We start from the raw sequence: 23,531 nt of genomic DNA on the forward strand, positions 1-23,531 counted from the left end.
AGTCCTCCTTTAGCTACCCTCATCTAAATTTATTTCCTCTGTAAAAGGGAGCATATGCCAGTGTGAGGCTTTGGGCAGCACTTAGTATCATTTGTTCCTGCAGGCAACTTGGTGTAAACACCGGAGGCCTTGGTACTAGACCAATGGGAAGTCTAATCCTGGCTCTGCCACTTGTGAGCTGGGTGGCATTTAAGTAATTATTTTTTGTTAAATCTGAGCTTACTGTTCTATGAACCATGAGAATTAAGTGATGTAAATTACATAAATTAAATTATGTATACCTAGTGTCTGGCAACATACATATTCAATAATTAAGGGTCATTATTATTGTTCCTTGCTTATTATTTTACTCTGTTGTTCAGAGGTATCTAATTCTTAGTCTTTAGTGATTGTGGAACAGAAGTCATCCATATAAACAGTAAAGCTGATTTGTTCCTCTTGTTGGTGTCAGATAAAAAAACCTAGGCTACCTGTAAAATGTTGTTCTTTTTGATAGGCCATTTAAAGTGGAAAGGATTTAGTAGATTGCCAGGCATATGTTTGTCATATAAAACATAAGTAGTAAAATATTGTGATTCCATTTTTATAGACAAAATGAGGCACTTTTTTTTTTTAATGGGAGAAAATCAAGGATAGAATAAAATCCCCAATGTGAACACAGGTAGCATTAATTACGCTTGATGCTTTGGTAAATTGGAGGCATATACCACTTTACATAAATCATGTTAATTTAATATATCTCAAATGTTGTCCTTGAATGGTTAAAATATTTGGAAGGAAACTAGGAAATACTCTTAAGCAGCTCACTAGATCTTTCATAAAATGAAAAAAAAAAAAAACACCTTAGAAATTGATGTGCTGTTTGAAGTTAAATCAGAAATGACTCGGTTTTTGTGAAAGGTGGTTGACATTGTTGGAAGGACCCGCACTCTAAGGGAAGCCCCCAATACCCTGGAAACGATGAAAGCATTCTCTAAGCTCCATTGTTTTCTTTCCCCTGGGCACCAATTAGATTCTCTGGTATCCAGATGATTCACGCCTTAGGCGGATTCCATACACAATCAAACCCACAGCGCAGAGACCCAGCACGATGGCCCCAATCACGGGAAGGACAATTGTGTAGTCAGAGGAACACTCGTCCACTAAGAGAAAAAACAAATACAATATAGCAGGTAAGGTTTGATGAGGGCAGACTGGAAAGCAGGCTAGAGTAGGAAGTCTGAGCTCTGGAGTCAAACCTGAGCTTGACTCTTTTTAATTCCACCACTAACTCACTGTGTGAACTTGGGTAAGTTACTTAACCTTGCAATTTCCCCTTTTCGTAAAGTAAGCAATAATATATAAGATTTTTGGAGGATTAAAAAAGATAACCTTATCTTCTCAGCAATTCCATTTTCTTCCAGGTGTGCTCTCTGCAAAGTGTGATGTGCTTACGTAAAAGAAATCGTGTCAGAATGATACTGTGGTAATGAACCTAGTTATTAATATCAGGAAAGGAGAGAAGGGAAGGCCCAATAGTGTAGGCATGCCATTTGTGCAGCTTTGCCCGAAGCTGCAGGTTAACACACCCCGGGAAGCCAGTGGTCTGTCCCTGACAGATCACTTGGGGAAGGGACTGGACTGAAGGAGAATAGACATGTGCCCAGTAAAGTCTGGGTGACCTAGGGAAGGTGTTTGCCAGTCACCCCTGGGGGCAGGTCATTGGCCAGAGTAGGCGTGGCCACTGCAAGCACGGGGAGATTTGGAGTATTTAATCCACTAAACAAAGGCATTCTCTCTCTAAGCTCCTGGTTCTCTTGGTTCCCCTGGGACTCTGGTTGCAGGGGGCACGCTCTCTTGGCTCCCCTGCACTCACCCCATGGCCCACAGCCACGTGGGCCCCGCAGAATGGATAAATGGACTGCAACTAGCCTAATTAAACCGGACCCAATTCCAACATGGAGCGAAAAATCTGGACACTGGCTTTACTTCTAGCCCTGCTGAAGCCCCAGTTATTCTTCTTCCAGGCCTGGGTTAAGGAAAATGGGACTTGGGAAGCCCAGGGATGTAATTCCACGCAAATAAAAATCACTCATCCTCCCATGCAAGTCTCAGAAAATTCTTTTTCTTGAGCTATGGTAAGGACCCCACCCCCAACACCCAAGTGGGGAAGGGGTTACCCGATATTTACCGGTACTAGTTATTCAAATGAAACCTTTGTTCTTTCTGATTACTAGAATGTTAACTCAAAATTATTTTATAGGTAATTAGTTTGGGGGAGTGGGGTCAGGTAGACAACAGGAGTCTAAGGAGCAGCCATCACCGCAAAGAACTCATTAAAGGTGATAGAAAGGAAAAATTAAACCTAAGTGAACGAGCTCTCTTATCCCTCTCCTCTTGATTTGAATTCCGTTGGCTGTGGAGAGGTTTTGACACACTAGGAGATGAACCCTGTGTTAGTCATTCTGGTTAGTGGCAGGCTGAATAAACCACTCGTGCTCTGCAGTACGGAACCTTCAAGGCCGCCGGAGGCAGGACCAGAAACGGGACCCAACAAGGGGCACATGGAGAGAGATGGCATCTCTCCAAAGCCAAGCCCTCGCTGTTGAACCTGAGTCACTTTGGAGAACACCGGGTCCTCACATCCCAGAGTTTTCATCAACATCTCCTGTTCTAAAGGACTTCCTGACACTCCTGACGTTGTCCGGGGCTCTCGAACCTTCTTGAAGCTGCTGTGTGCCCTCCCCACCGCCTCACTTCTGGAAAGTGGAGAGAGCTGAAATACCTCAAGGGAAAGCCAGTACTCGTCCTAGATAAACAGTGGCTGTGGAGTTGTGGCCAACTTTCATAAACCTGCTGTGAAGAAGAATGAGTAGCACCTTTGGAAAGTGTAGCAAAACAAGAAACTTCCTGTTAGTAAAAGCGGCTAACACCCAGACAGCCATGACTCTCCTCTTTCTCTAACATAAAAACCCCACTTCTCCTAGTAGAACTTTCCCTCCAGATAGCAATCACTCCCAATCAGGAATTTCCCGGTTTATAACTTATTTTTGGTAAATGTTTGCTAAAAAAGGGAAGTGGGACACAATCTGGGTAGATCTACCTCTCCTGCTGGCCAGTTCTGATTGTTTTCAGGCTTGGCCCTCCCAGCCACACCCACCCCACAATGGCCCAAATCAACCAGTTTATGAGGATAGACTAGAATAAGAAAAATAGAGACAAAGCAGGAAAAAAACGTGTTAAGAAGACAGACAACAAATGAAGGTGAAGGAATTGGAGAACTAACATTTATTGAGCTTCTTTTGTTTGCCAAGATCTTTAGTACACGTTTTACATTTTAAAAAATGGAAGGTTAGAAAGCTTTCTAGTTTTTAACTAATGGTACATTACAGTAGTGCAAACCATGTCTTTTTAAAAATGATAGTCTATTAAGACTATCTGTAATTTAAATAAATCAAAATTTGGGCAAAACCACGAGTTTAAAATCAGTTTAGAATGTATTTTGAAATGGATTGTTTTTTTAAAAAAAGTAATATGCACAACAAATACTGGATAGTGAGACTCTTAAAAATGTATAAGAAAAAGCAATGCAATATGAAAGTGTCCTTCCCACAATTCTCCCTTTGGGTATCTGCTTTGTCCTCACAAGCACCCTACTCCTGTCCCTACCGCTTGTTCCCAATGCTCACCGCCAGGCCCATATTATCAGGTGTGGAGGGTGGAATTTGAGCCCAGGAGGCCAGGCCTCCCCACACAAACAGGAGAAAGCAGGAGGGGCTGCATTTTAGCCAGCCTTTGGGTGGCCTTTTGGTGGAAAGCTGGGTCTCCTAATCAGACTGGGAGGGTGGGAGAGGCAACTAGAAAAGTCAATCCCTTCGCTTTAGGCTGAATATGAAGCCAGAATTCCCAAGGCCTTAACCCCCCACATTCTGAAGGAGCTGGGGTTTTACATCCGTTCATATCCTCTACTGGGCCTCTCTCTGGCCACCAGGCATGCTGTTAGCAAAACGCCAAGCAGTCCTGCGATACTCAGGCCCACGGCCACAGGGATTTCTCTCTTGTTTCTGTCATTGAAGCATTCATCCGCTGTAACTGAAGTCAGAGTAACAGGTGTTACAGGCTAGCCACGATGCTGGGGATCCATCCTGCCCCTGCCTGCCTCGGCTTTGCAGAGAAGGAAACCAAGGGAGAGGGGGAGCTGCTGGGCCTCCCACCTGCTGCCTCCAACAGACTGATGGGTGCAAACCAGGAGGGGAGGGGTCAGCACAATGATCTGTGTGCTTGGGGCCACTTAAGGAGTGTATGTGTATGACATAGTAGATACCTAGGCCCCACGCCCAAGAAATTATGATTCAGTGGGTTGGAGGTGGGGCCACGTCATTCTGATGCAGCTGGGAGGCAGATCCGACTTGGAGAAGCATCGGTTTGGTCTAGAGCCGTGGTCGGCAAACTGTGGCTCGCGAGCCACATGCGGCTCTTTGGCCCCTTGAGTGTGGCTCTTCCACAAAATACCACGGCCTGGGCGAGTCTATTTTGAAGAAGTGGCGTTAGAAGAAGTTTAAGTTTAAAATATTTGGCTCTCAAAAGAAATTTCAATCGTTGTACTGTTGATATTTGGCTCTGTTGACTAACGAGTTTGCCGACCACTGGTCTAGAGGGTCAGGAGCACAACTGTGTCTTGACTCCCAAGTTACGGTAAGCCCTGGACCCATGGTTCCCAACTCTGGAGACAGGGACCTGCCCCAAATCACATGGCCCAAGTTTCCCATTCAAACTCTGTGCTTCTCAGCGGGGCTTCTGGACAGCCGGGGGCTCCAGGATTTGAGGGAGGAGGGGGTGAGAATGTGGGAGTTAGGAGCCTACTGTTTGGGATGACCATGCTCTGTGACCAGGCTGAGCATTGACACTTGATTTATTATGAGAGGGATGTTTCAGGAAACTGAAGTTCAATGCCTGGACATACGTAGAAATCCTTGTAGCCCCGTTCTTCTAGCGGCAAAAGGGGCTTTTGGGGAAAGTTACCCTGGTCTGCTCCTGGCCTTCCTTCTAGGACCCGCTTCCCTCTGCAGTGGTTAAAACTCAAAGCAGAAGTTACATGGAAACTAACATTATGAGGAAATAGTGTAATTGGGAAGAGGGGGTCCAACGGAGTACAATTCTATCTTGGATCATGGCATTTTCCTCTTTTCCCTCTGTAAGTGGGAAAGAATCTATTCTGAAATCTTGAATTTTAGACATCACTAACACTCAGGATCTTTAAAGTGTTCTCCAAACACACCTGAGTTTACTAGTACTCAATAGCTTACAAAGGGAGGTTGAAGATGGTGTTTTCTGGCTTATTGTGTGTGTGTGTGTGTGTGTGTGTGTGTGTGTGTGTCTTTAAATGACTCAGACAAGGATAATATATTCTGCTATGGGAGAGCAGTAGACATGAGTGGGTTAAGGTGTCTGGTTCTGTGGTTGGTATTGACTCATAGAGAGATGGTAGGAGGGGGGGTTGGCCCTAAGAGCTTTGTGGAATCATACTGTTCCAGAAAGCTCATGTGATTCTTGTTCCTTTGACAACTTCAGACAAAAAAACAGACCTTGAAACTACCCATGGGTCTCTGAGGTTTATGTTTGTGACATGGCGAACTCTTAACTTACCATTTCCAAAGTGGTCATCTTCGAAATCAAAGACTTGAAGTTGGACATTAATTGTCTTCAGATGAAGGTGGGCTGACAGCTGGATGCTCTGCTCAGTCACACACTTGAAGGAATGCCCGATCACCGTCTCAAACATCATCACAGAGCTCTTCATTCCTTGGTAAATTTTCTCTGAAAATAAAGGTGAAATAAAGGCATATGTGAATCTCGGCATATTATCTATTGAGTCCCAGCTATTGCTGGGTGGCCCATGTGCAGTTAAATGGCCTTCCCTTGGAAGTGGCTTTCTCCTCATGAAAAATCACCACTCTCCTGCGTTTCGGGGACTTTTTCTGGTGCTCTGTTTGGAGTTACTGTAGACTCTTGCATTTGTACATGCAAATGTCTTACATGACGTACTGAATTATCTGTGTACAGTACTCTATCATGTGTTATATCCCAGGGTAGGCTACTACTACCCGCCCCCTGCTAACATTACAATGGTCATTACAACTAATTACTCTTTCTAATAGCCCCACCACCACCTACATGAGCATTATCATTACTGTGCTATCATACAGGTACAGCTCCAGTGCTACTGCTGAGCCTTGCTTATTGGGATCTGGAGTTGTTTTATCTCCTCCCTCAGCCTCTAAATTACTTTCTGGCCTTACTTTCCTTTCCCCTGCCTCTTGAGACATTACTACCCTATTATTGGCTAAAATTTGGTCCATGCCTAGTGATAACATCAGCTAACTTATCTTAGCAGTTACAGTATTTACTCCCAGCCGATATGAGTATACTCGTCTAAGCGAGGTAATGTATGTGAAAGTGAGTTATTGACTGTGACATCCTACTTACACTTTACCCATAATCATTGACAACGACCCTCCTGAACAATATCAATATAATATAGTTAATATTTAAAATAGACATTTCTTGCCCTGGCAGGTTTGGCTCAGTGGTTAAAGTGCCGGCCTACTGACCAAAGGGTCATGATTTGATTCCCAGCCAAGGGCACATACTTCAGTTGCAGGTTCCATCCCCACCCTGGTCCAGGTGTGAGCGGGAGACAACCAATCAATGTGTCTCTCTCACATTTCTCTCTCTCTCTTTCCCCTTCTCTTCTCACCCCTTCCACACTCTCTAAAAAATCAAGGGAAAAGATATCCTTGGGTGAGGATTAAAAAATTAATTAATTAATAAAATAGACATTTCTCCACATTTTCATTTCTTGGCATATCTCTTTAGTATAAGTTCCTTACTAAGATAATAGAATTTTCAAAAGGAGAAAACAGACATGAAAACTCTTAGTACAGTACCTGGCACAGAGGAGGTGCTCACTAATGATCCTTTTATATAAACCTGGCTTTCCACAGACACATCTGAGGCCTCTGAGAAACTCCCCGGCTTGATTGGGAGCATTGCTTTTCTGGGAGCGAACATTGTAGAAGTTCTCTCAACTTGCCCCACTGGGCAACTCTCCATACAGCAACCAAATGAACCTTTAGACATAAATCTGATATGTCATTTTTCTACACTAAAGCCTCCAATGACATCCTTTCACACTTTAAAATAAACTCCACAGTCCTCGCCTTGCTTTGCCCACAGGCCCTGCATGCCCTGGCCTGGCTGCCATTCAGACCTCCTCTGCTGCTTTGCTCACTGGTCTCTACTGGTCCCTGAACACACCAGCATGTTCACTCCTTAGGGCCTGTGCACCCGTTGTACCTGCCAACTGGAAAGAGCTCCCCCAGGCCCAGAAGTCCCCATATCTCTCTGCTCAAACCTCACCTCTTCAGAGAGGCCTTCCTCCCCAGAGGGCTCCCCTAAGGCCCTACCTAAGTAACTTCCCAGTCCTCCCATCCCACCCTGCTTGTGTTTTGCTCATAGAACTCATCACTACTTAACTGTGTATTATAATTTAATGTGTCTGTTTACGGTCCCCTCTCCCCTTCTGGAATGAAAGTTCCCTGAGAGCAGAGATGATACACTTAGATAATAATGGATTCCCACTGTATTCCAGGGCTTGGCACTAGCAGGCACTAACTACGTTTTTATGGGATGAATGCATGATTACAAGAATATAGAATCAACTGCACCATCAACAACAAATCTGTCCAAAGTCACTATGCTCTTAACAGTTGCTGATAATGATTTCTGACCTAATGTAGTCCAACCTCCTTTGGGAGCAGATGAGCAAACTGAAGTACGCAAAGGTGTACGAAGTTCCCCCAAATTATTAATACTGTGGGCTACTCTCTCAGACTGTTTCTCAAAAGTGGCATCAAAGACTCAAGAATTCAAGGGGATGAAAAATGAGCTAACCAGAACCAGTGTCCTTGCTGACAGACCAGCCTTCTCTAGATTCTTACCTGGATTTGAGATGGTCAAATAGGCTCCCACTTCACTGATATAATATGAGTTTTCATCCTGTAAAACATCACTGTGTTAATCGTTGGGTGATCTCTGTTTTTATGTTTATGATTCTGGCGTACAAACAGGATCCCAGCTATTAAATCTTTGATATAAGGGTTTGGGCTGTAATGGTATGGAGCCATAATTGTGTTTGAAATTTTCAAAAAAAAAAAAAAGTAGGTATACTACACGATAAATAAACAATAAGTAATTGCTTGCCCCTGGCCCAAAATTTCTCTACTGCATGCTAGTTGCTAAAGCCTGACGTGAAATTTCCACCAGTACAAGTTGAGTCCCTTCAGTTGTGCCAAGTTTCCCCCTAGAAAATGTAAATCCATCTGGAAGCTGGATGGGTTGGAGTAAGCTTTTGTAATTAATGTTTTATGTTGGGATTCAAACTGAGACCACTCATCCTTAAGGCTACCGTGGGTGGATTTTATCAGGTCCATAAACTCTCTGGGGGAAATAGTGCATGCAAAATTTTGCCTGAATTTTTATGGGTAAAGTGTCAAGTACTTTAAACAGATTAATGGATTCATGTTTCCAAAATGCGGCCACAGTGAGCGATGCTGGGAAGAAATGGTTTACCCTGAGATCACTGGGTGTTCACTACAAGAGGACCCCAGGGTGTGTGCTCAGCAATATAAAGCAGTGCTTTATACCCAGAGATTGTCCTTTTTGGGAAAACAAAACAAACAAACAAATTACAAAACAGCCCAATAACCTCTGGAGAGACTGAGGGAGTGGGACATTAAAGGGAACTAAACTGAGACATGAAAAATTAAGTTAAAAAAGAGGTTTTTATTTTTTAACCCTTTGCACTCGCTTGCTTTTTTCTCGATTCCTTCATTCTACTCGGGATTTAATTTTTTAAATACCCCAGATTTTACAAAGCGTGGCAGTAGAATAAAAAACTGGAGTTTCTTTTCACACAAACTTATTTATTTGGATTTTTTTATATTTCAAATTATTGATACATTCAAAGAGTAATTTTAATCTCGATGCTAACCATGTCGAGTCACACTCGACATCCAAGTGCAAAAGGTTAAAGTAGGTGATTATTGTTTTGAAACACTATCATTGTTCTTGAAACATTCATTAGGAAACTATCCACAAATAAATGGTAGAGCAACCAGAATTTCAAATTGAATTACCTTTAGAAGTTTCAAATCTAGGCATTAAAGAAATGTAACAATAATAATCTTGACTACATTACAGCCCATTTGTATATTGTTAGTGGATGAAATAATTCCTTATACAATATAAGGGTTCCAGAAATATAAACGCTTTTAGAAGGTCACTGCTATTGATATACTGAACCCTAGATTTGCAAATCTAATAGGTAGCAAAAAGATATGACCTCAAGCTGCCTGTCTCCAAATCTAGCCTTTGACCTCTCTTCCATTCACTCTAGACCAGACATTGCTCTAAGTCTGGGGAGAATAAGACCTGGCTCCTTCCTTCGAGGTGCTCAGTCTCAGGTCTCAAAGGCGAGTTGAACAATGTGCTTGGACCATCCATTCATTTTAGCGAGGAACATCTGTGAGCCAGTCCCTTCTCGGGTTGCTTTCACATACTGTTTATTCAGATTTTATCTGGGTTCCCTTTTAGTGCAAGAGACACTTGGATGCACTTCAGTGCCCAAAGTCACTCTTGCAAGACCCCTGCTCTATCCTAAAGGCAGGGGGGATCCATTGAAAGGCTTTAAGCAGGACAGGACATGAGCATGACTTTGCTTGGGAAATTGCTTGGGCTGCCATGTGAGACTGATATAAGGAGCAGCAGGAAAAGAGTGGTTGAGGCCAGTTCTGAGCCCCATGAGAGACCTCTTGACAGTTCCCCTTTCCTGTGGCATCTCCTTGATCCATCCTTACACAAAGAAAGGATGCTTTATCTATATATATATACTATATATAAAAGCCTAAGCAACCATAGACCATTTGACCAGTAGCTATGATGCTCACTGACCACCAGGGGGAAGATGCTCAATGCACAGGCATGGAAACATGGAACAGACTGATGAATCTCAGAGGGGAAGGGGAAGAGATTAACCAAAGATCTTATATGCATACTAGAGGCCCAGTGCACGGATTTGTGCACCAGTGGGGTCCCTCAGCCTGGCCTGCAAGGATAAGGCCGAAACCAGCAGTCTGACATCCCCCTCCCAGGGGTCCCGGATTGTGAGAGGGCACAGGCTAGGCCGAGGGACCCCACCAGTGCACAAATCCGTGCACCGGGCTTGGAGGTCAGACAAAACAAGAGCTGGTCCACAGGATCCTGCCCTACATGTTCCTCCAGTCTTAGCTTGCAGGTCATATATGTTTAGGGGATGGGCTGGATTTGGTATGGGGGGCCATAGCTTGTCGACTCCTGGTCCATACCATCAATGATAAACAAGGTTGTTAAACAAATCAGTTGGTAATGAAATGATATAGAATGGCTTACCTCCTATTTGGGAGAATAACATGTTACTAAAATTCTTTTAATACTATTTTGAAAATATCTCTTTGTTTCCTTGCAGCCTAGTTTGGACTGTTGAATCTTTGTGAACATTGTCAAAATTTAATTTTTTTAAAACTTATTTAGTGGAAGAACGGGGATCATAATAACAGGATTTACCTCTTAGGTTGATGGGAGGATTAAATGAAGGAATCCATGCAAAAACTTATCACAGAGTCTTTACTCAAATTTTACCTGGTGTTATTCACAATGCAACAATAAATTAGATTGCCCTTTCCCAGTAAAGTTCTCTCACTGAAGTCAAATTATATATTTTTTAATCTATTTCCTAGATTCAGATCTAGATTCAGATAATACAAAAAGAGAGCAAGCCAGTGAGCTATGCTTCCATAGCTCTATTGATCAAAGAAACTGAACGCTCAGCTCCAGGGGATAGGAGTCGGTGGAGGGGGGCAAGGATGTGGGAAGCTTCAAGCAGGTGTCAGACTTAACCTAAAACCCAAGGGAAGTTACATGCCACACATTATTCAGTTTACAGTGTCTGCTTTTTCTTTGACGCCCACACCCATGCGGTCATTCTCTGCCAGATGTTTTCCTTATTTGGGGTTTGGTTTGGAGAATGACGAACACCTCCCATGCCAGATTCGTGAAAGACAAAATGAAAATCCTTAGTGGACCCAACAACATTGACAAAAGGGGGCCGAGGTCTCCTAATGTTGTGTATGGCACTTACAGCATGTCCATTTGAACAGACCATTTGCAAAAGTCCCATCTCACTATTCAATCAATGGGATGCCAGTATCAAAAGGGAGCTCTGAAATATCTCATCAAAGAGATCCCAATTCCTCAAGGAACCTAAACACCCTCCTTAGCAAAGGACAGGGTCCAGAGCAAGCCAGCCAGTCAAGCCTGCTCAGGAAGGAAGCATGCCATTGACCACAGGCCCCGGGTCCTCTCCTTCGCTTCTGCAAAATGTATTGCAGGAGTTTCACAGTTACAGATGTTCAGGATGTCAATTTTGTCTTCAACATCAATCAGGTCTTTTTGCTCAGCATTGTGTGACTAGCGCAATAGCCATAGGGCCTGTTTCCTTAGAGCTGCTGATCTACGTTAGGGCACCGTGGCCCAGTTCTCTGTGAAATTTAGATTCACTCCTTTATTGATTTATTTTGCCATCAAGCACTTGCTATGTACTATGTACCAAGCCGGGGCTGGGCACTAGAGAGAGAAATGTGAATGTCATAGACTTGCCTTCACGATGGCAGAATGTGTGATGAGGGCCCTAATGGAGGTGGCGGAACAACAGATGGAGGCTCAGGGAACCAAGCGAAGCGTCTCCCAGTTTTACCTGGGATGGAGGTGGAGTGGGGAGACTTCTTAAGGTGAAAATAATTGAGCCATCTTAAAGGATGAATGCAAAAGGGGGGTGAGGGGTGGAAGGGGCATTCCAGGCAGAGGGAAAGTGAAAGGGAAAACAGAGCATAAAATGGTACCGTATACTTGGAGTTCTAAATAGTGCCCTCTGCGCGGGTAAGAGTTCTCAGGAGTCTGTAAGCTAAGAGGACTCTGCAGGCCCCTGGAAACACGAGGCGGGTTAACAGACTTCCAGACCTGAGCTGGCCAAGGTCCTGCGTAGCCCTGGTGCCCCTCCCCGCTGGTGACTGGTTTCTCCCATGCCCTGGAGCTGCCCTGCCAACCAGGCGTTGTGTTGAGCACAGAAAAATGAACTCTACCCAAAGTTACTGAAAGGTGTTTTTAAAACAAACGATCTGGCAGAAAGGAAGTTGGCAGGGGAAGGAAGGTATATTTATCTCGCACCTGGAGGGTCTGAACAACTTTCAGCAAGTCACTTCAATCAAATGAGAATTGTCACAGAAAGGTTTTCAGTTCTTTAAAAAAAATGAAACTAAAGAAAATAAGAAAGGAAACCTACCTCTCCGAACCCGACTATGGGCTGGAGACCATACTTAGCACTTGCACCTGGGCTAGGTGAACTACACAGGAGAGGAAACGCTCAGAGAAAGTGAGCAGCTTGTCCGTGGGCACATGGAAATGATATGGGTAATGAGAGTCTTGTTTGGACAATGGCATCAAATGACAGTATAGGAGGCAGATTTTTCTCTATGTTTCTGTCACTATATTTAAATTTTTAAAATTACAAATTATTGTCCATGACTTAGAACCTACAACTATTGCTTATATTTCTTTTCTTTTCCTCCATAATGTCTAGCTCAGTGTTGAGGATGAAATAGGCGCTCAGTAAATTCTTATTGATAAATTGGTTGAAAATCAGGCTTGCTAATCAGCTTCCATTTATCATTCCACAATCTGGTTCTCACTTATAACATTTACTAGAGGCCCGGTGCATGAAATTCGTGCACAGGGGGAAGGGGTGTCCCTCAGCACAGCCTGCACCCTCTCCAATCTGGGACCCCTCGAGGGATGTCCGACTGCCCATTTAGGCCCGATCCCAGTAGGATCGGGCCTAAACGGGCAGTCGGACATCCCTCTCACAATCCAGGACTGCTGGCTCCCAACTGCTTGCCTGCCTGCCTTCCTGATTGCCCCTAACCACTTCTGCCTGCCAGCCTGATCACCCCCTAACCACTCTCCTGCCAGCCTGATTGATGCTTAACTGCTCCCCTACCAGCCTGATTGCCCCTAACTGCCCTCCCCTGCAGCCTAACTGCCCTCCCTGGTCACCCCTAACTGCCCTCCCCTGCAGGCCTGGTCACCCCTAACTGCCCTCCCCTGCAGGCCTGGGCCCCCCCAACTGCCCTCCCCTGCAGGCCTGGTCCCCCCCAACTGCTCCCCCCTGCAGGCCTGGGTCCCCCCCCAACTGCCCTCCCCTGCTGGCCATCTTGTGGCAGCCATCTTATGTCCACATGGGGGCAGCCATCTTTGACCACATGGGGGCAACCATCTTGTGTGTTGGAGTGATGGTCAATTTGCATATTACTCTTTTATTAGATAGGATAGAGGCCTGGTGCATGGGTGGGGGCCAGCTGGTTTGCCCTGAAGGGTGTCCCTTGGGGTGTGGGGTGGCCTGGGCAAGGGGCCTGTGGTGGTTTTCAGGCCAGCCACACCCCCTGGCAACCCAAGCAGAGGCCCTGGTATCTGGGATTTATTTATCTTCTATAATTGAAACTTTGTAGCCTTGAGTGGAGGCCAGGGCAGGCCAGGGCAGGCAGGAAGCTTGGCTTCCTCCATCACCAGGGGCAACCCAAGCCTCCTGCTCTCTCCAGCTCCGTGGCTGCTGCCATTTTTGTTGGGATTTATTTATCTTCTATAATTGAAACTTTGTAGCCTTGAGCGGAGGCCAGGGCAGGCCAGGGCGGGTGGGAAGCTTGGCTTCCTCCATCACTGAGGGCAACCCAAGCCTCTTGCTTTCTCCAGCTCCATGGCTGCTGCCATATTTGTTGGGTTAATTTGCATACTCGCTCCTGATTGGCTTGTGGGCATAGCGGAGGTATGGTCAATTTGCATGTTTCTGTTTTATTAGATACGATTATATTATAACTAAAATATACTCCTGTTTTCCAAGGCTCTCTTTTTCTCTAGAGCACTGGCTCTCAACCAGGGGTGACTTTGCCTCCAGGAGGACATTAAGCACTATCTGGAGACATTTTGGGTTGCCAGAACTGGGGTTGGCATCTAGTAGGTAGAAACCATGGATGGTGTCCCCACAAGGTAGAGGACAGCCCCCACCACAGAGACTCATCTAAGTCCAAATGTTGCTGCTGCGCCTGTTGAGAAACACTGGTGTAGAATACAGCAATATTTGAAAAGTAGCTGACTGAGCTGTTGAGCCATTTCTCTTGTGGAAGAATCTAGATGACTTTCCTGCCTTCATGCATTTCACACAACTCACCTATTAGGGCAGAAGGCACCACTCTGCGGCCCACAGATCAAGTCTGGCCCACAGCTATGTTTTGTTTGGCCAGGAGAGTGTTCAAATTTTAAAAAATGTGTTGGCCACACTTAAAAAATCACGTGCTTTTGTAAAAGGGTCTGAATGTTTGCCTTCCTTTGAACAATCAGAAGCTCGGGCAACCTTGGTCTCATTAGCACCTGATAGAGGTAACGTGTATAATATTTAATAACTGGTGCAGTAGGGCAGGGCCTACCGTAAAAGACAGTGACAAGTGCCCCGGGCTAGATGCCAGCCCCACCACTGGCCCCACCAGCCTCAGCTCCTGCCCCCCCCCCCCCCCCCCAGGGTGGTAGGGCACTCCCTAGCCTTCCTTTTGTCTCTCTCTACAGAGGCCTTATTAGTTGCCACTTATCATCTCATACTTACTCTAATGTTTTTCTTATGCAGATTTAATGGAAATCTCCCTTCACATAAAAAGTGGAAAAATATTTTCACTACAACATGTGGAAAAAGACATAGAAGACTGAAGGTCATAGGGTACAAACGCAAACTCCTTCCAGAAATGTTGAGAGCACTTGGTTATATGCGTCCTTGCCAACATTAAGTTCTATTCTACTTAAAAATCTTTGTTAATTGAATCAATTTAAAACAGTTTATTTTTTAAAAGTAAGAAATATAAATAAATTACCAGCCCTGGCCAAGTAGCACAGTTGGTTGGAGTGTCGTCTTGATATGCCAAAGTTGCGGGCTCGATCCCCGGTCAGGGCACATACAAGATGCAACCAATAAATGCAAAGATAACTGAAACAACAAATTGATCTCTCTCTCTCTCTCTCTCTCTCTCTCTCTCTCTCTCTCTCTCTCATAGTTCAATCATAGTTCCTGGTTATTGAACATCTACTTTCCTTGTATTGGACAATGCTCTTCACAGAAGTGAACTAGAATTCCCTTCCCCCATTTTTCAAGTGATAAAATAAAGCTCAGACCGGTTGAGTTGCCTGCCTGATGTCACAAGGAGAACAAGTGACCCCCTGGCTTCACGCCCATGCTCTTTCCATTCTACTCTGTTGTTTGCGCCCTCCCAGGATGTGATCTAGAAAGCCCAGGGCCTGGTTAGTCCCTGAATTTTGCCTGCTGTGGCTGGAAAGACCCATCGTGACATTTGGTTTTGGTCTTAGAATAATCTTGTTTCTCTGGTGCTCACTGGGAACTCCACTGGGTCTGTTCATCTCTACAACTTCCTCCTTGGGTGGTTTGCAAAGGGCACCTGCTGCTGGGTTCCCCGAGGCCAAGTCTTCCCCAAGAGGCCTCAAAAGGCCTTCTGAGCTGCACAGAGGAGGTGGGAGGGGGGAGAAGGCAAATATAAGATGTCGACACTTTCCTCCTCTCCATCTCCATGCCCCTCATTCTTATCAGAGAACATCTCAAAAGGCTCTGAGATCTATTTCCCTGGAACTCAAAGTGAAGTGTGGGATTGCACCACTGGGCCCCAGGGGGAGGGGGAGGGAGAGAGATGTTGAAGCCAGTTAGTATGAAGAGCTCAGTCCTCACCTTGGTGAATGTCAGGTTCACAAATCCGCCCTGGAAATTCAAGAGAAGGTTGGAATTTCGGAAGCCACAGTTCCCAGAGGCTTGAGTTGCATTGGGGTCGATGTTGAAGTATCTCTGAGGTGAAAAAACCTAAACCAGATAAAATAGATCAGCTCATGTTGATACAGAAGACAAGTCTAGCTGGGGAAGCAAAAGCACAGACTAATAACTGAGCCTGAAACTCAAGGCTAGTGGGGCTTCACTTGAGAATTTCAAAGTCCCTGCATGACACCTCACATTTCCAAACTGTTAGGTTCAAAGGATTCTTTAAAGGAGTTCTCCCTCAGAGAGGAGCTCCTTGGTAGATAACTCATGGCACCTGTATTCCTGATAAACTGTGTGGAAGTTAATTTTTGTTAAATTACGCATGTTGAAAAGTACTGCAGGAAAGATTTGCTATGTAATGTACTTCAGTTTCAAATGTGGAAGTTCTGTTTGAAATCATAAAAACTATGCAAAAAAGCCCTAGCTGGTTTGGCTCAGTGGATAGAGCATCAACCTGTGGACTGAAGGGTCTTGGATTCAATTCCGGTCAAGGGCACATACCTCAGTTGCAGGTGTGGGAGGCAACCAATTGATGTGTCTCTGTCATATTGATGTTTCTCTCTCTCTGTTTCTCCCCATCCCTTCCCCTCTCTCTAAAAATCAATGGAAAAATATCCTTGGGTGAGTATGAACAATAACAATAATAATAAAAAAAACTGTACAAAAGAAGAAAGTACAGTTTTGTGGTGATTCCTTTAGTAAATCAAATCATCTCAGTTTCACTTCCATCCTCTCCAATCTTCTTGTTAATCTGGATTTTCCGTATTCATGTCCCAGCTGGCTGGAACCACGGAAATCACCTAATCCAAACCTCTCACTTCACAGGAAAAGTTGCTGAGGCTGGGAGGCCATCGGGCGGGCGGGGCGGGGTAGGGCCAGGTTGGGATCAACACTGAGCACCCCCAATGCTCTGCCTATGGTGGCTAAAAGTGAGGGGTGTGTGCGGGAAGCCACCGCTTTCCCAATACTGTCTTAAGAGTGCACCAAGGAACTCGGAAGGCCCATGGACCTTGGGCGTTAGCAGGGCTGTGTTGAGATAGCAGTGGCTCAAAGCAATTTCCTGACCTAATAGCCTCAAAGTAAATGTTTACTGGGCCTTACTGACCTTTACTTGTCTTTATTGACCTTAGAGATGGTCTGTCTGCTACCTGTTTGTCGTGCTTTACTGAGGGCAAGATGTGTATCTAAAACTGAATAAAAAGCGGATAAGGCCAGGTTTCAGTGTGCCTCTCCAAGAGGGAGGTCTCCACCTGGCCCCCCATACCTTCTAAACTCATATTTCTTGTATAGTGTTTTCACTTGTGCGTCGGCCCCTCCTTCAGATCCTGAACCCTAGCTGTACAGGTTGTGGCAGGTGTGCATATTTAAATTTTTGGTGAGTGCCTTCCTCTCTCCCAGCTGTCGCTGTCTGTTTCTATTTTTACACGGATTCTAAAACAGATTCACCTAAAACTTTGGAGCAGCAGTCGCCAACCAGTGGTCCGTGGAGGTCCGAAAGCTTGGCGACCACTGTTTTAATGGAGCACCTTGGAGAAAGAGGTGCTCACGCTATTTATTTCACTAAAAGATGTGGGATGCAGGGGAATGCTCATTCTTGGCAAGGAAACTCCACTCAAACTTTTTGAAGACAGTGTTATAGTCCCGAGGCCCCAACTTACCGACTCGATGTCTTGAACCATCAGCTCTATCCCCATCTCTGCTTTGATACAGAGCTTGCTTCCATTTAGAACTTGATAAATTCCAGTCTTGGCTGGTGATGGCTGAGGTGCAAGGGTGGGCCCTGGAGCCATGGTGGCAGGTGAGGCTGTGTGGGTGGCATTGTGTGCAGCTGTGGTTGTGACCAGGGCATGGGTGGGTTGAGTGGGCTTCTGACTGGTTGTGTTGATGTGTGGTGAGGTGGACAAAGTGGCTGGAAGGGTGGTCTGGCTACTGGGTTGGGTGGTCTTCCCAGCTGTGTGGCTGACAGTCGATGGGTTGGGTCTAGTTGTGTGGGCTGGTGGGGTGATGGTGGGGGGCAGTGAGCCAGGAGCTGCACTGGGGCCGATGGTAGCCTCGGTGACAGGAGCAGCCGTGTGTGAGTTGTTGGGTGTGGCCAGGGTTGTGCCTAGAGTGTGGATTTCTGGGCTGGTGGATGGGGTGCTGTTGGTAGTTATCAGAGAGGTCGTTGTTAGGGTTTTTATTGTTGTGTGTGTGGTTGGGGTCTCAGAGTTAGAGGTTGTGGCAGCGGTTTGAGAGGGGACGTGACCACCCGTTGAACTTGCTGCTGTAGTTCTGTGAGGCACTTGGCTAGTCAGTTGCAGGAAAGAAGGTTTTGCTGTGGCCTGTACTGTTGCTGCTCTTGTGGGTTGAGAAGAGCCTGTGATTTCTGGAAACCCTGTTGCTCTTACTTGACTGCCATGATGCAAAATCACTGCAAATTGGGGAACAGAAGGGATAACACTCAACTAACAGCTCACAAAGGTCTTCCCCCATTCTTCATTAAAAATTAACATGCATATTTCCATATTTGGGGGAAAGTTAAAAGCATGTAACAGTCAAGGGAAGATCACCCGAGATTCTACCACAAGGCCACAACTGTCATGTTTTGGTGGTACCCATGCTTTTTTAGAAGGATGTGATCACATTGCATCCAACCCCTGTGTCTTCTCTATCCAACCTCCCTTGTCTAGATGGGGTATGGTACTAACACACCAAGTGATCACACTCAGCAAGACAGCTAAATGTCCATTCTTCATTCCCCATCTTCACCTGTGAAGACAGTTCCTGGGAAGAGGGTGTTTCTGGGTAGAGCATGGCTGTGTTGACCTGATTCAACTGGGGAAGTGTGGGATCAGGCCTAAACCGGCAGTCGGACATCCCCCAAGTGGTTCTAGATTGGAGAGGGTGCAGGCCAGGCTGAGGGACACCCCCCCATGCACGAATTTTGTGCACCGGGCCACTAGTAAATAAAAAATAATGCAAGGATAAACTGTGTTTTGCATACTTAAAACTGTCAACCTACCTTTGCCCACCCTGTATGTCAGCTCCTCAGAGTCCTCCCTGTCCCCCTTATGTAAACTAGCTCCCCATTCCGTGATTCTCCATCACAGAGTTATATTTGTTGCCTTCTCTGTACTGATCACAACTTGTAATTCTATAAGGGGATAGAATACAAATATTTAACGATAAGCCTGGCCAGACAGTGTGTCCCAGCAGAATATCAGCTGTGGTTAAATGTTTACTTATTGACTTATTTGTTGATTGCTCATCTCTCCCACTGGATTAAAAGCAATCTTGAGATGGGAACTGTGCATATTTTTTCACCACCAGTGCCTGTGCATGGGAAGCATTCTGTGGATATGGATGAATAAATAACTGAATGAGTGAATGAGGGTAAGAGGACTGTAGACCTCTAGGATGATTGTAAGGCTCAAAAGAGTTGGTTTAAGTGAAAGCCTTCATGGAGCATTAAGCAGTGTGTATTATCGTCACAGGTTCTTTCTTGGGCTTTTCCTGAAGGACTGAAGGCCTGTGGCTCTTTTCAACCAATAGCTCTATCCTTATCTCCCTCCAGGCACCTAGCAAGCCAGAAAAAGGGACAAAGTGCAGATGATGTTCCTTGGGAGTTTGTGATGAGGTACAGTGAGAGATGGCTTTGTGTCTTCAAAGCTGTGATTTCATTGCATTTTTATACTCATTGGAGACATAGCTGCCTGGTGCTAGGCAGTGACTTGGGAAAACACTCGGAAAAGACAAAGGAGATCTCTCACTGATGGTATTTATAGAGTCCTGAAGTTCGCATCTAATGAAAATCACCCCTAAACTCCTTCTTTAAAAAACATATTTTTAGCCAGTCAGCATGGCTCAGTGGTTGAGTGTCAACCTATGAACCAGGGTTGACTCCCAGTCAGGGCACATGCCCGGGTTGCAGGCTCGATCCCCAGTGTGGGGAGTGCAGGAGGCAGTCAATCAATGATTTTCTCTCATCATTGATATTTTTACCTCTCTCTCCCTCTCCCTTCTTCTCTGAAATCAATAAAAAAAAATCTTTAAAAATGCCAACACTTAAAATACGTATATATAGGCAGTGGGCAAAAGTAAGTGCAGGGCATAACTCAGAACCTGTCGACCCTCCCTCTACTAAAAACAACAACATAGCCATGGAGTCCACACACGGATTTGCCAAGCCCCTCACCTCCCAGCAACTCCTCTCCGGAATTCAGGAGACTCAGCAAACACGTACCCCAGGGCCTGACCCATTACTGATGGGACTCCTCTAGGGAATGAGCTGCAGGAAGAGGCGTGAGAAGGTTTTGGTTCTCCTACGACCTGCAGGCTCTGGGAAAGCCAGTGGCCAGACAAGGGCCTCTCCTCTAGGTGTTTCCCAGCCGGTCAGTCCGCCCCAGGTGGCCTTTGTTTGATTTCCCTGCTGCACCCCATCCCCCAGAAACGTAGAAGCCTCCTGTGAGCCAAGCTGCATGCTGGCGCTGGGGGCACTGTGTTCTCAGGGGCTCAGAGCCTCACGAGGCAGACACACAAACGGGCCACCCCCCTCCATGTGACAAGTGCTGGGGGGCCGGGGGTGAAGAATCCAACGGAAGGAGGAGTTCCTCAGACAAGGAAGCGAACAGTGTCCCAGGTTGGAGGAAGCCTATGTGCAAAGGCACGGAGGCCTCAGAGCCTGGTGTGTCTGCAGAATAGCAGGGGGTCAGCATGGCGGGAACATAAGAAGGGTGTGGGAAGCGGGGAGGTGAGGTGGGGGCACAGCAGCAGGCCGGGCAGGTCTTGGGGCGGCACTGTGCATGTGATGGCTGGAGCGGCAGCAGACGTCTAGAACCACGAGGAGACCTTTTGGGCACAAGTCGCACATAGGATGGTGGGTCCATGATCATGAGCCCCCCGCACACCAGACCTGGTCCGAGTTCCTCTGGACTTGTTTTCACATCAGAGGGAAAGGAACATTTATCCTGTTTCATTTACTGTCCTTTGGGGCTTGTCTCTTACGTGCAGCTGAACCCAAACTTTTCATCAGCAGTCGCCAACCTGTCGGACCTCACGGACCCCCAGGGGTCCACGGACCGCCGGTGGGTGACCGCCGCTTTAAATGACACCAATGTGATGCCCTCATTCCACGAGGGAGGAATCCGAGAGCAGGGAAGCGAAGTGACTGGGTAACGCTGACACAGCTAGTTTACCTGGAAGCTCTGTCTCTCCTAGCCAAGTGTCTAATGGCTTTCTCACCTCCGATTCCACCAACATTTCTTGAACCCCCGCGTGCAGGTGCAGTCGTGCAGAGCCCGGGCCGTGAGCCGGGCTTTCGCGATGCCAGTCTCAGGGCTGTCACCCTGAGAAAGCGCTCTGGGCAGCGGAGTGGCCACGGGCAATTCCCTAACCAGCCTCAGGACCCTCGTGTGGCAAAGGGGGCACCTTCACACGCCTCATTCACTCAGGTGGCCTCTGAGGGGCCGCAGCATCGCCTCTCACACTTGCGTTTACCGAGCACCCGTGGCCCCTGGATCTGTCAGTCATCGGTCAGCCATCGAACTGGCTCTCACGCCCAGGTCACCGAGGCTTACTGCCGGGCTGAGACCTTTCGCTTTTTTATTAGCTTGCCCTGCGAAGTGACATGATGACTTCCCTTCTGCCTCCCACAGAATGTGAAACTCCAATTCTGAGAATGTGGCACAAGAATGCACAGGCTGGACTAGGGCAGCTGGCCTGATCCTTCACCCAACTCCCCTAACAATTCATGTCACACTGCAGTGCCACTGCGTCCCCATGGGCGCCTGTCAGCAGGGCCATGTGGACCGAGCTAGTTCCCTCCCGTGCTGAGTGCAGTGGTTCTGGAGGGAGTTGTGGATTAACCGGCAAACCTGATCCCGGCACCCAAGAGGACTCCCTGTCTTAAAGGGAAAGCGCTCTTGGTGAAAGCAGGGGGTGGGGACATAAAATGGTCACTGAAAGCTCAGCTTCCCACACAGGCTCTCTGCTCCGAAGTATAATGGTGACATTTACAAACCTTTGACACCCCGGCTTACCGCTTTGGGAAATGGCGCAGTTTGTCAGGTCACACCTCATTCATCTCCACAATTCACTGCCTATATACTATCAACGTGGCATTTCCATGAGAGGGAAAGCAAGACACAGGGTGCTGTAGCAAGAGCCCCATTGCTAAGTCCCAGCTCCGGTCTCCCGCTCTTAAATATAAGCCATCTCTACAGACTCTCCCTGAGAAGGTGCCCCAAACCCATCTGGGAACCAGGGCCAGCGTCACCGTCTTCCGGGGTTGCCACCTGCTCTGCCCAACGCACAGAAAACCAGTGCACGCGTGGAAGCCCTTGGAAACCGTGAAGTGCGCCCACCTGTGTAAGCCAATGAGGAGCCAAGACGCTGGGAGCCACATACCCCCCCCCCCCCCCCCCCCCCGTAACGGACGCTACCACAGCTCCCCAGTCTGTCCTGTCTCGCCTCGGTCAGTGGCACCAAAATGCAGTTAGGACCAGGCATGGCAGGGTCCCTGTGCAAAGGCACGTATGTCACTCACCGGCCAGGGACAGGAAGAGCGCCATCGCTGCAGGGAGCTGCCAGGGCATGGCTGGGAGCCCGGGCGGGGACTCCGGAGAGCTGGTGCTGCTGCTCTGCGGCCTCACTCAGCACAGCTGGGTTTTCTTCTGAATGGCCCGCGGCTAATTCCTGGGCGGCTTCCTCCTTCTCCTCCTCCTTCTCGGGGTGCGGCCCAAGAAGCCGGTGGTTTACACAGTGAGAAGTAGCTGAAAGGCCCTCCCCAGGGGGGAGGGAACCACAAGTGGCCCTGGGGAGAAAGCAGGCACTTCCATCTCGGGCTCTAGGGTTTGTGAGGGTGGGGGGTGGGGTGTGGGGATACCCCTCCCCCCAGTTTGAAGGGCACCTGAGATCCTAGCTCCACCAGAGGTGGGGGTCTGAGGCAGCACCCGCCCATTCTCTCTTTCGGTGGGTCTTCATTTTCCTGAGGACCTTGAACTAAGCCAGAGACGCCTCTCAGCCAGGAGACAGTCAGCCCCTCCGTCAGGAGGGTGGGCAGGAGTCTTAAACAAGCTCAGTGGTTAGAGCATGGTCCGTCTCCGTGTGCTCACTAAATGTCTGAGGCAGCCACGGCCACCTCACCTGGGGCCTCATCTGGTGAGGAGCAGGAGAAACTGAGCTTGGAGTCAGGGAGATGTGGGTTAGAACCTGGCCTTTGCAACCCCCCAGCTGTACGACCTTGGGTGACCCCGCGGAGCCTTGGTTTCTCCTGCTGTATAACGGAGAAAATAATGCCTGTTCCCAGGTAGTTTCACAAACCCAAAGTTCCTGGAACACAAAAAACTACTCAGTATCTTTGAAAGGCAACCTTTTCATGTCTTATATCCTTCCTCTATTCAATTAGACAAAACAACGGAGGATTCTCTCTCAGGCCTGAGAGTCTGAGTGAAGAATATACATTCGTAGCCTATAGTATTACTATCAATAGAATGAGATCAACACAACACGGAGGGGCGTGTGTGTGTGTGTGTGTGTGTGTGTGTGTGTGTCACAATTCATC

General features: G+C 46.9%; 1 protein-coding gene across 1 annotated transcript; it reads right to left on the reverse strand.

Annotated features, from left to right (window-relative positions):
• Positions 1–1,008: 1,008 nt before the first annotated feature.
• LAMP3 (lysosomal associated membrane protein 3) lies at positions 1,009–22,563 on the reverse strand (the record flags this gene model as incomplete). The annotated part of the gene is made up of 6 exons (XM_079766210.1): positions 1,009–1,142; positions 5,626–5,796; positions 7,980–8,037; positions 15,908–16,036; positions 17,650–18,401; positions 22,515–22,563. 6 exons carry the CDS (start codon positions 22,561–22,563, stop codon positions 1,009–1,011), a joined length of 1,293 nt encoding a protein of 430 aa, XP_079622336.1.
• Between the last annotated feature and the right edge of the window lie 968 nt (positions 22,564–23,531).

The sequence above is a fragment of the Cnephaeus nilssonii genome (assembly GCF_951640355.1).
Source record: "Cnephaeus nilssonii genome assembly, chromosome: 3".
Taxonomy (NCBI): domain Eukaryota; kingdom Metazoa; phylum Chordata; class Mammalia; order Chiroptera; family Vespertilionidae; genus Cnephaeus; species Cnephaeus nilssonii.